Below are 14,911 nucleotides of genomic sequence, written 5' to 3' on the forward strand. Positions count from 1 at the left end.
ACAGTGCCAGCTGAGGGTCTTGTAATAAATAGTGCCAGCAGAGTATCCCAATAAACAGTACAGTACTACCATCAGATTGCCCCCAATAAATTATACTGCCATCAGATTGTCCCACATACACAGTGCTGGCAGAATACTTCTACTTAAACAGCAGTGCCAACAGAATGCTTCCTGGTAAATAGTGCCATCAGATTGCCCAAGTAAACAATACTGCTATCAGGGAGCCCCACTACACAACACTGCCATCAGAGTGACCAAGTGTATTATAGTAACATAGTTTGTAAGGTTGAAAAAAGACAAGAGTCCATCGAGTTCAACCTAGAACCCTACTGTGTTTATCCAGAGGAAGCAAAAAAATAAAATAAAAACTATGAGGCTGATGCCAGTTGCACCATGACAGGAAAATTTCCTTCCCGACTCCAATATGGCATCAGAATAAATCCCTGGATCAACCTTCTATCCCCAGAAATCTAGTATCCATAACCACTAATGTTATTACTCTCTAAAAAAAAAAAATCCAGACCATCTTGAATTTGTATATTGAGTCAGACATCACAACATTATCTAGCAGAGAGTTCCATAGTCTCACTGCTCTTACAGTAAAGAATCCCCTGTGATGATGGTGAAACCTTCTTTCCTCTAGATGTAGAGGATGCCCCCTTTTCATGATTACCGGCCTAGGTATATAAAGATCACTAGAAAGCTCTCTGTACTGCCCATTCATATATTTGTACATTGTGATCAGATCGCCCCATAGATGTATTTTCTCCAAACTAAATAAGCCCAAGCTTTGATGACAATACTGCCATCAGAGTGCCCCAGTACACAGTACATTCATCAGAGGGCCCCAATACACAATACTGCCATCAGAGTGCCCCAGTACTGTCATCAGAGGGCCCCAATACACAATACTGCCATCAGAGTGCCCCAGTACACAGTTTTGCCATTAGAGTGCCCAAGCACACAATACTGCCATCAGAGTGCCCAAGCACACAATACTGCCATCAGAGTGCCCAAGCACACAATACTTCCATCAGAGTGCCCAAGTACACAATACTGCCATCAGAGTGCCCAAGCACACAATACTGCCATCAGAGTGCCCAAGCACACAATACTGCCATCATAGTGCCCAAGTACACAATACTGCCATCAGAGTGCCCAAGTACACAATACTGCCATCAGAGTGCCCAAGTACACAGTACTGCCATCAGAGTGCCCGAGTACACAATACTGCCATCAGAGAGCCCGAGTACACAATACTGCCATCAGAATGCCCAAGTACACAATACTGCCATCAAAGTGCCCAAGTACACAATACTGCCATCAAAGTGCCCGAGTACACAATACTGCCATCAGAATGCCCAAGTACACAATACTGCCATCAAAGTGCCAAAGCACACAATACTGCCATCAGAGGGCCCCAATACACAATACTGCCATCAGAGTGCCCCAGTACACAGTTTTGCCATTAGAGTGCCCAAGCACACAATACTGCCATCAGAGTGCCCAAGCACACAATACTGCCATCAGAGTGCCCAAGCACACAATACTGCCATCAGAGTGCCCAAGTACACAATACTGCCATCAAAGTGCCCGAGTACACAATACTGCCATCAGAATGCCCAAGTACACAATACTGCCATCAAAGTGCCCAAGCACACAATACTGCCATCAGAGGGCCCCAATACACAATACTGCCATCAGAGTGCCCCAGTACACAGTTTTGCCATTAGAGTGCCCAAGCACACAATACTGCCATCAGAGTGCCCAAGCACACAATACTGCCATCAGAGTGCCCAAGCACACAATACTACCATCAGAGTGCCCAAGTACACAATACTGCCATCAGAGTGCCCAAGCACACAATACTGCCATCAGAGTGCCCTAGCACACAATACTGCCATCAGAGTGCCCAAGTACACAATACTGCCATCAGAGCGCCCAAGTACACAATACTGCCATCAGAGTGCCCAAGTACACAAAACTGCCATCAGAGTGCCCGAGTACACAATACTGCCATCAGAGTGCCCGAGTACACAATACTGCCATCAGAATGCCCAAGTACACAATACTGCCATCAAAGTGCCCAAGTACACAATACTGCCATCAGAGTGCCCAAGCACTCAATACTGCCATCAGAGTGCCCAAATACACAATACTTCCATCAGAGTGCCCAAGCAAACAATACTGCCATCAGAGTGCCCAAGCACACAATACTGCCATCAGAGTGCCCAAGCACACAATACTGCCATCAGAGTGCCCAAGTACACAATACTGCCATCAGAGTGCCCAAGCACACAATACTGCCATCAGAATGCTTAAGTACACAATACTGCCATCAGAGTGCCCAAGTAAACAATACTGTCATCAGAGTGCCCAAGTACACAATACTGTCATCAGAGTGCCCAAGTACACAATACTGCCATCAGAGTGCCCAAGTACACAATACTGCCATCAGAGTGCCCAAGCACACAATACTGCCATCAGAGTGCCCAAGTACACAATACAGTCATCAGAGTGCCCAAGTACACAATACTGCCATCAGAGTGCCCAAGCACACAATACTGCCATCAGAGTGCCCAAGTACACAATACTGCCATCAGAGTGCCCAAGTACACAATACTGCCATCAGAGTGCTCAAGTACACAATACTGCCATCAGAGTGCCCAAGTACACAATACTGCCATCAGAGTGCTCAAGTACACAATACTGCCATCAGAGTGCCCAAGTACACAATACTGCCATCAGAGTGCAAAAGCACACAATACTGCCATCAGAGTGCCCAAGCACACAATACTGCCATCAGAGTGCCCAAGTACACAATACAGTCATCAGAGTGCCCAAGCACACAATACTGCCATCAGAGTGCCCAAGTACACAATACTGCCATCAGAGTGCTCAAGCACACAATACTGCAATCAGAGTGCCCAAGTACACAATACTGCCATCAGAGTGCTCAAGTACACAATACTGCCATCAGAGTGCCCAAGTACACAATACTGTCATCAGAGTGCTCAAGTACACAATACTGCTATCAGAGTGCCCAAGTACACAATACTGCCATCAGAGTGCCCAAGTACACAATACTGCCATCAGAGTGCCCGAGTACACAATACTGCCATCAGAGTGCCCATGTACACAATACTGCCATCAGAATGCCCAAGTACACAATACTGCCATCAGAGTGCCCAAGTACACAATACTGCTATCAGAGTGCCCAAGTACACAATACTGCCATCAGAGTGCCCAAGTACACAATACTGCCATCAGAGTGCCCAAGTACACAATACTGCCATCAGAGTGCCCAAGTACACAATACTGCCATCAGAGTGCCCAAGTACACAATACTGCCATCAGAGTGCCCAAGTACACAATACTGCCATCAGAGTGCCCAAGTACACAATACTGCCATCAGAGTGCCCAAATAAATTATACTGCTAGAGAATTGTTGAATATAAACAATGCATGAAGAGAGTTATGCTTCCTGTAAATCGGTCCAGTACTTGGTTATAGGGGTTATGATACAAAGCTCCAAAGCCTCTGCTTCCCTTCATAATTGAAGGGGCAATCCAGCAGTAGGGTGTTTCTTATTAATATGCCCATTCTGTTAGCTCTAAAGAAAAGAAAAAAAAGAAAAAATGTGGCTTACCTTGCTCCCTCTAGTGCTCCAGTATTCTGCTCCTGGCCTCCGGTGTAATCCTCTTCCTGAAGCTGGGGGTCCATCCGTCACAGTGCAGCATAGGGAATCCCTGGCCGCAGTGGTGTCCCGCCTCGGCCAGTGATTGGTTGAGCAACAATATAACGTATTGAACCCCAGCACCAGGAAGAAGACCAGGGTCGGGGCTCAATACATCACAATGCCTCTTAGCCAACCACTAGCCAAAGCAGGACACCACTGCAGCAAGAGATCTGCTGATCTGCACTGTGATGGATGGCCCCCCAGTACCAGGTAGAGAATTGCATCGGAGGCCGGGAGCAGGATATCTGAGGCATGGGTGGAGTACAGGAGGTAAGTAAGACTATTGTTTTTTTTGGGCATATCGAATGGGCATACCGTACCGCCAGAACACCTCTACATACATATTTAACATTTTAAGAGAAGTTATATGAATACTAACGCAGAAACACGTGAGAAGAGTGAATGGACTGTTATTGAATCTATGTACCCTACACTGGGGACAGATACTAGTACACTGTTGACACTGTGCTTATTTATTAATCCCTATATAGAAATAAATGAACACATTATATGTTTAATATCAGACTCCTTCACCCCCCCCGATTTATTAAAGGGGTACTCCCGTGGAAAACTTTTTTTTTTAAAATCAACTGGTGGCAGAAAGTTAAACAGATTTGTAAATCACTTCTGTTAAAAAATGTTAATCCTTCCTTTTAGCGGCTGTATACTAAAGAGAAATCCAAAAAAGAAATGCATTTCCTGTGATGTCCTGACCACAGTGCTCTCTGCTGACCTCTGCTGTCCATTTTAGGAACTGTCCAGAGCAGCATATGTTTGCTATGGGGATTTTCTCCTGTTCTGGACAGTTCCTAAAATGAACAGCAGAGGTCAGCAGAGAGCACTCTGGTCATGACATCAGAGGAAATGCATTTCTTTTTTGGATTTCTCTTTAGTATACAGCCCCTAAAAAGTACTGGAAGGATTACGTTGTTTTTTTTAATAGAAGTGATTTACAAATCTGTTTAACTTTCTGGCACCAGTTGATTTAAAAAAAAAATGTTTTCCACGGGAGTACCCCTTTAAGAGCGTCTCCCTTCCGCCTCATTGTCATTCTGACCTCGCCGCCTATTTACTTGTGTCACTCATGTAAATGAGCGCGCAGCCTCGAGTGGAGGAGATAGCGGAGGGAAGACGAGGAGCCTCATTAATTTGACTCGATAAAGATTCGTGTTAAATGTTGTGTTTTCCTAATACAAGGGAAAGTCACTCACAAGCTCATAAATAAAATGCAGATTACAGTGCGAGTATCAGTGCGAGGACTTAACCGAGATACAAATGGTCTGGTCCTTTGAACATCAGAACACTAGAGGAGATCATATTCTTTGAACGTGTGTCTCTGTAGCGAGGACTTTGGTGTTTGTACATGATGTACATAATAATTACAACGCAATTTCTCCATCTTACATCCGCACAGAGGTTTCTCGCTGTCATTCCAAAGACATTAGATTAAAGTGTAAATCCAGTGTTGGTCGGAGATGCAACGCTGAGCGGTAGAGTTGACGAGAGAACCATATGGCGCCCAACAAGTTCTAAGCAAGAGTCTCGTTCATCAGAAATGGGCTCAGGCACAGAACTCGCTGGGCGCCGTACTGCCTGTATCACCCAGTGTGAGTTGCGTTTCTCTTGCAGAAAGGGCGTAAGACCAATGCAGGACTTACACTTTAAAGGGGTAATCTGCCCCTAGACATCTTATCCCCTATCCGATCTCCCTGCTGCACCCGGAATTCGTTTAGAGCATTGGGTGCAGCGCCGGAGGCTTGTGAGGTCACGGCCGCGCCCGCTCAATGCAAGTCTATGGGAGGGGGCGTGACGGCCGTCACGCCCCCTCCCATAGACTTGCATTGATGGTGCGTGGCCATGACATCACGAGCGGGGAGTGATCGTGACATCAGGAGCTTCCGCCCCGCATCAGCAGTCATCCGGCAGGGAGAGAAGTTCGTTCTGTGCACCATATGTCTGGTGTGCCACAACCGAGATCGCGGGGTCCCCAGCGGCGCAACTCCAGTGATCACACATCTTATCCCCTATCCTTTGGATAGGGGATAAGATGTCTAGAGGCGGAGTACCCCTTTAATGGTTACTGGCAGTCTCTCCAGACATTAAAAAAAAAAAAAAAACTTTATTATGACTCTATTTGTTCCAGTTCTTTTCTAGTCTCTTATAAACCTCCCTTCCTTTGCATCCTATTAATTCAAATGTTCTTCTTTTAGTAGCTACTTGCGTTCCCCATAAAAAAAAATTGGGGGGGAGTATCTCTCTTAGTATAAAAAGGCTAGGTAAGAATAAAAGATATATGGTCTAATTTTTGACCATATATCTTTTATTCTTACCTAGCCTAGCAGGACTGTCTCCCTTTTTATACTATTAGTACTCTTTTTTGGCACATGGGTATGTGCAACGCAGCATCCTCGGTATAGATTTTCCCTCTTTTTTACGTTGAGCTCCGACATTTTTTCCAAAGTCATTCTTCCAAAAACAGCACCACGTCTGCCCTCAGGTTGTGTGTGGTATTGCAGCTCAGTTCCATTAAAGGGATATTCCAGGCAAAAAACTTTTATATATATATATATATATATATATATATATATATATATATATATCAACTGGCTCCAGAAAGTTAAACAGATTTGTAAATTACTTCTATTAAAAAATCTTAATCCTTTCAGTACTTATGAGCTTCTGAAGTTAAGGTTGTTCTTTTCTGTCTAAGTGCTCTCTGATGACACCTGTCTCGGGAAACGCCCAGTTTGGAAGAGGTTTGCTATGGGGATTTGCTTCTAAACTGGGCGTTTCCCGAGACAGGTGTCATCAGAGAGGACTTAGACAGAAAAGAACAACCTTAACTTCAGAAGCTCATAAGTACTGAAAGGATTAAGATTTTTTAATAGAAGTAATTTACAAATCTTTTTAACTTTCTGGAGCCAGTTGATATATATAAAAAATATTTTGCCTGGAATACCCCTTTAAGCATAATGGAGCCAAGTTTTAATACCACATACAACCTGAAGACAGAGGTGGTGCTGTTTTTGAAAGAAATTACCTCTGTTTTTCTATCCCTGGATAACCCCTTTATAAGAGCATGTCTTATACTACCCACTCAGTGTTGACAGTTGTTAGGCTGTGTAGAGACCTGTGCTATTGACAAAATCTGCAATAATGGCAAAACCCACTGTCATTTTCAGGAAGAGTAACACAGGGACTTAAAAGGAACCACTCACACTGAACATACAATCTGATCAGTCACCTGCATGTTATAGAGCAGGAGGAGCTGAGAATATTAATATATATATATATATATATATATATATATATATATATATATATATATATATGAAAGAGATTCAGGACACTTTGTAATGCATTTATAGTCCTGCTCATTCAGGGCTTAGGAGTCCAGTGGGCGGTCACATGCAGTGATTGACAGAATTTCCCCTATTACTTTCCATACAGAATTAGATGTCAATTACCAATAAGACTGCCTACTGGACTCCATATCAGAGAAAGGAGGCCAATGGGTGGTCTTATCAGTGATTGACACCTATCTCTTTATTCAGAGTCTTATAGATAATTTTTAAATCAACTGGTGTCAGAAAGTTAAACAGATTTGTAAAGGACTTCTATTAAAAAATCTTCATACTTCCAGTACTTATCAGCTGCTGTATGCTCGAGAGGAAGTTGTTTTCTTTTTGAATTCCTTTTCTGTCTGACCACAGTGCTCTGTTCTGACACCTGACAGACCATGACGTCGGAGCGGAGGCGGAGGGCGGAGGTGTGACGTCACACGCCGCTGGCCCAGTGGTCGTCGGTAATCAGACCCGGAGCGAACACGCTCCGGGGACTGATTACAAACGGGGTGCCGCGTGCAAGTTCCCGGGGGTCCCCAGCGGCGGGACTCCCGCGATCAGGCATCTTATCCCCTTTGGATAGGGGATAAGATATCTAAGCACCAGAGAACCCCTTTAAGTAGGACTGCCTAATGGACTCCTAGATAAAGCAGAGATGTAAATGAATAAAACACAAGTTGTACAGAATCTTTTCCCACAAAACGATATATCAATCTACTGAGCATCTTCGGTTCTATAATATGATGTTAGCAGATTAAACTGGTTGTTTAATTTGACAGACTCCCTTTAAGCTCAGTCTGAAAATTGTATCCACTCAAAGAAGTCAATACAGCTGGGAGGGGGGGGGGGGTGTACCCAGCAGAGTGAGACTCTTGTAAGTGTTATATTTCACTCCAGTTCTGAAGTTACAGCATAGGGCCTTCACACATATGTCCAGCTATCCTGAATAGGAACACTGCATGCAAGAAGCTGGATCCTTTGCATCCAATGTCCTATCCAGTGCCCCAGAGGCACAAATGGGGCATGGCATCATACCATGGACGATCTGGTATAGTTGCTCCTTGGTGTGGTTTTATCAAGTCTAATAGATTCTGCATGCATTGTTTTTTGACGCAGCACCTGCATGCCAGTTAGCAACCCTGTCAGATTGCTGAGCAAAGGTGAACCCAGCCATACATTGCTAAGTTCTACTCTATAATGTCCTCCATGCTGCTGCTACTTAGGGTGTGTTATTAAGATGTAATGAGGGGAGTAGGCCACCCAGGATTTAAATAGTTGTACAGCACTTTGTCATGAGGACTATTTGGAAACTTTTTTATAGTAAGTATGTGTACAATTGTTTTATACACACATATATATATATATATATATATATATATATATATATATATATGTTAACTTATGTAATACAAGGTCGGCATAGGCAGGAACTAATATATTTCCAACATGTATTAAACAGGCTGGAATCACCAACACGGACCTTGACCATGGAGGCACCAAAAGGAATTGAGATAAATGCAGAAGCTGGTGGGTTGGAAGCGTCTTGTAGAACAGACTTGCGGCTAGAATCTACAGATGGAGAGGTAGGACTCATATTTTTTGGCGAGTCGGGTGGGAAGGGGGTGTTGCAGTTGCTTGTTGCCTCAAATGTTTCCCACAAAAAAAAAATCTGCAATGTTAGTTGTCCAAATGCTGGGACTGTAATGATCATGAGAAAGGGGCGCCATGTTACATAATTTGAGTGGGGTATTCAACTCTATAGACTAGATATAGACAGCTGAGTATAGTGCTTGACTATCTTCATCAGGTCCTTAGTTGAATTGAATAGCAGTATGCATGTTTGCATAGTTTGGTATACTATTAAAGGGGCCCCTCTCTGCCCCAGTTGCTGGTGCTCCATTCAAAGTCTATAGTACTGATAACAACACAGAAGCATGGAGGGGCAACATTAGCAGAAAAGAACACCCAAGATAGCAGTGGATGGTCAAAGTAGAAGGAAGATCACAGATGCTAGGTTGAAGAAACTTAAAGGGGTTTTCCTCTCAAGATGGGCTCTCAATATCTGATCTTAAAGCAAACCGCTCCATACAATGTGTAGCGACCATGCTTGGTTACTACAGTTCCTATTCACTTCAATGGGAGCTGAGCTGCAGTAACCCAGCATGGCCACTACACAATGAATGGAGCTGTCTACTTCTCACTCTGTTCACTGTGTGTATATACATTTATATAGGCTCTGCATCTCTGGCAAATAACTGATCGGCCCAGGGGTTATCCATGATTACAAAAACAGAGCTGATGTCTTCAAAAACAGCACCATGCCTGTCCTCAGGTTGTGTTTGGTTCTGCAACTCAGTTCCATTGAAGTGAATGGAGCCAAGTTTTAAAGGGGTACTCCGGTGCTCCAGTGTTCTGAACATTCTGTTCAGACTGCTTGGAGCCAGAGGCCGTGATAATGATGTCAGGGCCACCCCCCTTGTGATGTCATGCCACGCCTCCTCCATTCATGTCTATGAGAGGGGGGGTGTCAGGCGAAGAGGGGGTGTGGTGTGACATTACAAGGGGACGTGGTCCTGATGTCACGGCCCCTGCCGCAGGAATCCAGCATTTGTTTAGAACGCTGGGTGCTGCGGGAGATCACAGGGGCCCCAGCAGTGGGACCCCCGTGATCAGACATCTTATCCCCTATCCTTTTGGATAGGGAATAAAATGTCTAGCAGCGGAGTACCCCTTTTATACGACAAACAACCTGGGGACAGGTGTGGTGATATTTTTTGTAAAGAAATTAGCTCAGTTTTTCTACTCCTGGATAAGGTTATGTATAAAATATGTTTTTGGTTCCTAAATAATGTGTACTTATAATAAAATCAGCACTGGTGTATGTTTTTCATCATAGCTTTCTCCTCTCTTTTCCAGATCCAGTTAAAAGCGGCTAATGTAAAGCTTCCACAGCTGCCGCGGGGATCGTATTCTGCGTCTGCACCCCGTCAAAATGTATTTGAGATCTGCGTGTGCGCCAGTGGGAAATTATTCCTGTCACAAGCAGGCAGCGAATCCACCTGCCAGACAAATAACAATATTTGTCTATAAGAGACTGGAAAGCCAAACTCCAAAGACCAGGAGTACGACTGTAACCAGACACAGGAAGCCTCAGAAAAAAACGATGTGTGTGTGCGTGTGAATATATACAAATATATATAGATATATATCTGTAAATCTATTAATCTCCCATGGAAGAGATGTTTCAGTGCCAGAAGCTCAGGGTGACCCCCAGTCGTCTTCCCTCTTGCCTATATTTCTTTGTCCTCCCAAGTCTTTTCCTTTTTTTTTTTTTTTTAGAGGTGGCCGTTTATTAGAAAATCCAAAGAAATCCTTCCTTGTCCGCCATATACATGTTCCTTGTACATGTGGCGTCCTCTCAATCTACTATCAATTTTAAGCATTTTTTTTGCCAGATTAGAAGTGACCAATTTCTAAAAGAATTTCTATAATTTGAATTCATCTTGTTTTCGAAGCTTTTCATCTCAGCTTGTTAAATTCAGGCTCAGTTTAGTAACAAATAAATGTCTGTCGTGTAGGTCCTACATGGCCTTTATGCAAAAACTGGGCATGTAGGGATAAGGAGGTATGCCTGCAGGTCTAAAAGTTGGCATTCTCTGTGTATAGACAAATGTAGGCAGCTGTCACACCCATCATTGGTATTGGGTGGGTTTACACCTGTGTTGGAGGCCCCATTGTTCTGCTTTGTTATTGGAGCAGGACAATGAAAAAGGATAGGGGATAAGATGTCTGATCGCAGGGGGTCCCGCCGCTGGGGACCCCCGCGATCTCGGCTGCGGCACCCCAGACATCCGGTGGACCGAGCGAACTTCGCTCCCTGCCGGACGAATGGTGATGCTTGGCAGAGGCTCGTGACGTCACGGCCATGCCCCACTTGTGACGTAACGGCAACGCTCCTTCAATGCAAGGTCGTCATGCCCCCTCCCATAGACTTGCATTGAGTGGCGTGGCCGTGACGTCACGAGCGTGGCGTGGCCGTGACGTCACGAGCGTGGCGTGGCCGTGACATCACGAGCAAAGCCTGGCCGTGACGTCACTAGCCTTTGGCGCTGCACCCGATGCTCTAAATGAATGCCGAGTGCAGCAGGGAGATTGCGGTGGTCCCCAGTGGCAGGATCCCGCAATCAGACATCTTATCCACTATACTTTGGATTTTCCCGAATGCAGTCCATTACATTAATAACAATTTGAATACAATATCTACCCAATGAGGTGAAATACCAAAAACGACCATCCTGTCATATTGTTCAAACACTTGTTGCCAAGGAGTTACATTATTGCATGTAGAATATGTGAAAAATAACCTACGGAGATGAAATTATCACCTCTACCGCACTGCTAGACAAGCCAATTGTGTAACAAACCCAACGCATTTCGGGTTTGTCAAACTCCATATACAGGACATGTTTAACAAAGCCAGAAAATATATATATCGTTTTCATTATATGGCATTGATTGCCATTGACTTTGGTTATCTTTTTGTATCTGCTGATCACCATTTGGAGTTTTTCTGTCTTTTGTGGTGCATTTTTTTTTGTCGCACCTCCGCAACTCCCAGAATTAAACTCTTCCATTCGTCCATAAGGTCACCTGGAGCCACGTATTAAGGAGGGCACTGGACTGAACCATCTCTGATCAAAGAGGGGGAAATGTGCCTATGCCTTAAGACAATGCACTCTGCAAGGAAAAGCACAGAGGGGGAATTTTTGATTTAATTGTTTGCTGTCTTTATTTTGTTTTATGTTTTTTTGTTTGTTTTTTGTGGGGGGTGTATATGATGTATGGCGAATGATTGATGAGTAACGATGAGTGGAAAGATTTCTTACGACAAGAAACTATTTTGTATGATCAATAACATTACAGGTTACTAGATGAATATGCTGCTACAGTCTCATTACCTGGCTATAGGGCACTTACAAGATGACTCCAATCTTATGACCTTGGGATGAGGTTGAAGTCATCTGTCCTCTCCTTCATTACATTGTTGATTCCCAACTTGCCTTGTTTGTCCATCCGTCACTGTCACTCCATATTATTTCCTTACTAAACAGGGGTAATTATGGAAAATGTAGACTACTTTGTATAAACCCAACAAGAAGGTTACGTCTTGCAAGTAACTCCAGAATTTTCTCCCACCCATGGTTGTAAATATTTTCATAATGTGAAAGAATTTGATAAAAATTTAAGATTCTATATTTTTTTTTAGAAATGTGGAGTAAGACTTTTAGTTGAGTTTCTTGGACTACAGTCATAAAACCAAGGAGCCTTTGAGAACATTGGATTTTTATCATGCCATATGAAATATCCCAAAACATATAAGTTTAGCCAATGTATAGAAACAACTTGATGTTTAAAGTCACATATTTTAGATGTTTTTTAACATCTGTAAGATGCTTGACCATATCATTAGCGTTGTGTATTGCAACTCAAGAACGTGCAAGGAAAAGGGTTGTACTCATTGTAGATAACACCATTAATTGTAGGGGTTCTAGATATTTTTTGAGTGTAGGCTCCCTGACCTCTATAACATTTTTCATACGGGCAAATAATTGTTAATACATTTTTCAACACATTCACCTTTGTATCGTCATCACTGCGCGTCCAGTGTGACATCTCAAGACTGTGATGTGAATGGTTGGTTGAAGGGGTGATGTTACGATGGATGACACAGCTTCAGCCATATGATGTGACACAGTGCTGGTAGATAAGTCAATGGTGACAACAAGTGTAGGAACCGATGACAAGATAAATTAATTTGGTGAATTTAAAAAGAAAATGTAAAAAAATTTTAGGGGGTCCTAGAATCCATTAAAATGCATCAACCTGAGCCTTGGACTTGAAGAGACATTAATGTGTATAACAGGTTGGTTTGGTTGGTCAAACTCTTAAAGGTGTATAGATATGCTTTGCTAAGAGTACCAAGGTGCATCGATGGGTAGGAGTATACACGCTCAAGACATGTCTACAGCTATTTTATTAAAAAAATATTGCCAAGTAGGAATACATGTGGTTTAGAGGACCATGGTGGATTATTACACATGGCATCATACTCCTTGTGTTGGGTAAAACTTAAACCAAAGTCTGGACACCACTGAAATCTAGAGCATCAGCATATATAGTTTATAGCCAAACTGGTCCCTGACCGGTTCAAAAAGACTTACTGTTCTCCAAGTCTAAAAACTTACAAAAAAATATTAAAAAAAATACATAAGATGTCATGTAGAGATGATCAAGATAAGGGCTCTATTAATGTCATTTCTAATACCACCAATTAAAATCTTAATTCATGACTATGATTGTTACTTAAATTATTTTTTTAAATGCAGTAATATTGGCATTTTTCTGGTTTCCTGTCGTTGCCATTTTTTTTTTCAAATGTCACAAGAGGGAGTGCAGCCATATTGATTGTCACCTCAGAATTATCTCTACAGAAACTGATGATAAACTATCAGTGTGTTGTGGCAGTAACACAAATAAAGAGTTTATCAGCAGCCAGAGGAGATACTGTGAAGACTATCAGAAATTTTATTAGTCGGGATATGGGGATATGGGATTTGCGACTCCACCAATCACTAAAATTAAGGGTCATGAACTCTGTGCCCTTTCACTCTACATAGATTTCCTGAGAGAAATAAGCAAATGAATGGTCTATGGATTCATAGAAAGTTTATAGTGTCCATACACTGCTCGCTCGGCTCTCCAAGAAAAGCCATGCAGAGCTGGTCGGAAAAAAAGGGGCACAGAATTCCACCTATTCCTTTTAGCGATTGGTGGGGTCTCGGCATTTCTTAAAATAGTAGGTGCTCTTTAAAGGACATCTAAAGTGCAAAATAACTTATCCCCTATCTGAAGGATAGGGGATAAGTTATAGATCGCAGGGGGTCCGAGCGGTGGGGCCCCCCGCAATCTCCGGTATGGGGCCGGGGCAATGTACAGGAAAGAGGGTGTTCCGACCCCGCATGACGTGGCGGCCGACACGCCCCCTCCATGTACCCCATAGAGATACATGGAGGGGGGCGTATCTGCCGCGGCTTTCTGCTGGGGCCGAAACTTCACTTCCTGCAGACTGCCGCGGCCCTGTCCAGGAGATCCTGGGGGGCCCCAGCGCTTGGACCCCCCGCAATCTATAACTTATCCCCTATCCTTTGGATAGGGGATAAGTTATTTTGCGCTGGAGTACTCCTTTAAATACCTCAACCAATATGGCTGTACTTCCTGTTTTCTCAGTTGCGAAATGGCTGACACAAATAAATATAAACATACCAATATCTGTATGTAAAACATAGTTGCCTGCAACACTGGCTTCAAATACTAAAATTTCCTCCATGAGCATGCCTCTGGCATTGCGTTCTATCTTCTCACCTAAAATATCCTAATTTTTATATATCCTGTATATAGCAATGGGCACATGTGCAGACCATACAAAGTAAAAACAAGACTATACTTGGAATAGGGGGATCATAAAGTAGAAGCCTCCATAGATTATCTCCTTACTGGAAAAAGGAAGGCCTGGCACCTACCCCATCTGTCGTCTTCATATTCATCCTATATTCTCCTAGAAGAAATAGTTAATGTGGCCCTTGAGCTGGTTCCTGCTTCCCTTTCTAAACTAACATTACGTTGTTTGTGGAGTGGGAGCCAGATTCTGTTTTGTATCGCCTTTGCTGAAAGGAGATAGGACCGATCTGAGCTAAGGGGCTTCTTCCACCAAAGAAGTCACAGAGGCTTACTCGATGGGTATTTATGGTACCTATGTCAAGGGTCTTTG

At 43.3% G+C, this 14,911-nt stretch overlaps 1 protein-coding gene across 12 annotated transcripts in view; it reads left to right on the plus strand.

Annotated features, from left to right (window-relative positions):
• The window catches only part of SGCD (sarcoglycan delta), a 607,498-nt gene extending 593,451 nt beyond the window's left edge, over nucleotides 1-14,047 (plus strand). For all 12 annotated transcript variants that reach the window (XM_056517166.1, XM_056517168.1, XM_056517167.1 and 9 more), the window contains 2 exons: nucleotides 8,543-8,666; nucleotides 10,000-14,047. In XM_056517166.1, coding sequence (XP_056373141.1) covers nucleotides 8,543-8,666; nucleotides 10,000-10,173 — 298 coding nt within the window. In that variant the 3' untranslated portion in view covers nucleotides 10,174-14,047. The remainder of the gene's footprint in view (nucleotides 1-8,542; nucleotides 8,667-9,999) is intronic.
• The last annotated feature ends 864 nt before the right edge of the window (nucleotides 14,048-14,911 follow it).

Source organism: Hyla sarda, chromosome 4 (genome assembly GCF_029499605.1).
Source record: "Hyla sarda isolate aHylSar1 chromosome 4, aHylSar1.hap1, whole genome shotgun sequence".
Taxonomy (NCBI): domain Eukaryota; kingdom Metazoa; phylum Chordata; class Amphibia; order Anura; family Hylidae; genus Hyla; species Hyla sarda.